Source organism: Mustela nigripes, chromosome 1 (genome assembly GCF_022355385.1).
Source record: "Mustela nigripes isolate SB6536 chromosome 1, MUSNIG.SB6536, whole genome shotgun sequence".
Lineage (NCBI taxonomy): Eukaryota > Metazoa > Chordata > Mammalia > Carnivora > Mustelidae > Mustela > Mustela nigripes.
Window position 1 is genome coordinate 90787673 of NC_081557.1, and position 1908 is coordinate 90789580.

Sequence of the window (1908 nt, forward strand, 5' to 3'; positions counted from 1 at the left end):
CCCTCCCCCGCGCGCCCCCCCCGCGCGCCCCCCCCCCCCCCCCCCCGCCTGCACAGCGCCCGCTTTGTTCCTCTCTGCAGCTGGGCTCTCCACTACCATCAACACACGCACACCCCTCCTCCCTCCTGCCCTCCCCTTCCGACTCCCCTAGACCACCCTCCACCCCTAGGCCTTAAGGCTCTTCTGAAAGGGTGTTTCTGACAATTTCTCACTCTCTCCCCCTGCACGCCCCCTTTTTTTTAAAACCTTAGGTGCCTGAGTCCTCCGTAGCTCCCAGTGAACCTCATGGTCGTATAGCCCTCCAGCATGGTCTCAGTATCTCCAGAAAATATCTGCTGAAGGTACCCAGGTACACCCTCTCGTGCTCACCTCCAAGCCCTGCCATGAAGAGCTGTAAATGGGGCTGATCACCCTCCACATCCGGCTTCACAGACTTTTCTGTGAGGTGGAAGACATGTTAAAGTGCCATGCAAAGTGTAAAGCACAGAAGCCTGAACTGAATCAGCATCTCGCCTCCATCCATGTAGGTCCATCTTACTACCACCTGCTGACTTAGAATTGGGGTGAGGCAAGCTATAGGCAGACAACTGGGCACACCATCCTAGAGCAATCTGGGTCTCTGTAGGAGTGGGGGTTAATATGGAAGAAAAGGAGGGACTCGGGCACCGGGGTGGCTCAGTCATTAATTGTCTGCCTTTGGCTCAGATCATGATCTCAGGGTCCTGGGATGGGGAAACCTGCTTCTCCCTCTCCCACTGCCTCTGCTTGTGTTCCCTCTCTTGCTGTGTCTCTGTCAAATAAATAAATAAAATCTTTAAAAATAAAGAGAGAGAGAGAGAGAAGAAAGAAGGAAAGAGAGAGAGAAGGGACCAGAAACCTAAGAGGAATCTAGAAACTGAGCTCGATTGAGGTCATTCTTCATCTCAACCCCCACCCCGAAATCCAGCTTGGACAGTGGATTCTTACCTTGCAAAGCCAGCTCTTGCCCCAGGAGACTGACTGAGGAGACCCTAGGGAGCTGACCTCAGCTAGGCTAGACCTCTTCAACCTGCCCTCAAGGGAAGCCTGAGACCTCTTCTCACTGAATGAGGGAGGAGAAAACCCCCACAGCTTCTAGCTGGGGAAGATAGCAGAAAATAATTTGCCCTCTTTGGGATGAACATATCTTGCTCTGATTCAGTGGCTTCAGTTTGTGCCCTCTTTCCCTAACCCTGGAACAGCAGGAGGCTGAACTGCAGCGGTCTTTGGTCACTCATTGACAGGGCCAGCATTAGCAGGGGGGCCCCCCACTGCTGGAGGCTGGGACTGACTGGAGCCAGGCAGTGGACAGGAGGGGGGAGGGGAAAGACACTTTGCACTTACCAGCTGTGGCTAACAGAGGTCAAACAAGCAAGGTTCCAGCAGGCATCATGGGTACCAGGAAGCCTCAGAATTTGGGGAAGCCTCTTATTCTTCCTCTCTTCATACTGTTTGAAGCTCATGAAAAGTGTTTTGACTCTGGCCACCTTTCATGAGACAGATCACAACAGTAAGTTTCAGACTATTCTGGTAAAAGAAAAAGAAACAAAACCCAAACTATTGTATCCTCGATGCCAAGACCCAGCATCTGAGGGAAGGGGCTCTGATTGGGGTACCTCAGAGTCTTTTCACGTATCTGTTTCACAACTCCCCGATCTTCTTTACCATCCCGGTCGGGAGGAATTTCAGGGAAGGATGGAGCCAGCCACAAAGCAGCTGATCTGAGGAAGCGGGTGAAACAGCACCCACCTTCTCTGTCCTCCCACTCAGGGACCAGCTAACCCCAACGCTCTGTGCAATGTGTCCTCCTGCTGGGTTGAGGCCCTATGTTCCCACAGTTAGAGCACTCAGGGGACCGGGGACCTACCGCCCCACCCTCCACCCCCACCC

At 53.4% G+C, this 1908-nt stretch overlaps 1 protein-coding gene across 2 annotated transcripts in view; it reads right to left on the reverse strand.

Moving 5' to 3' along the window:
* PHLDB1 (pleckstrin homology like domain family B member 1) overlaps positions 1–1173 on the reverse strand; it is a 46972-nt gene extending 45799 nt beyond the window's left edge. For both annotated transcript variants that reach the window (XM_059416103.1, XM_059416093.1), the window contains exons 1-2: positions 967–1173; positions 370–438 (exon numbers count right to left, since the gene is read on the reverse strand). In XM_059416103.1, coding sequence (XP_059272086.1) covers positions 370–420 — 51 coding nt within the window. In that variant the 5' untranslated portion in view covers positions 421–438; positions 967–1173. The remainder of the gene's footprint in view (positions 1–369; positions 439–966) is intronic.
* Between the last annotated feature and the right edge of the window lie 735 nt (positions 1174–1908).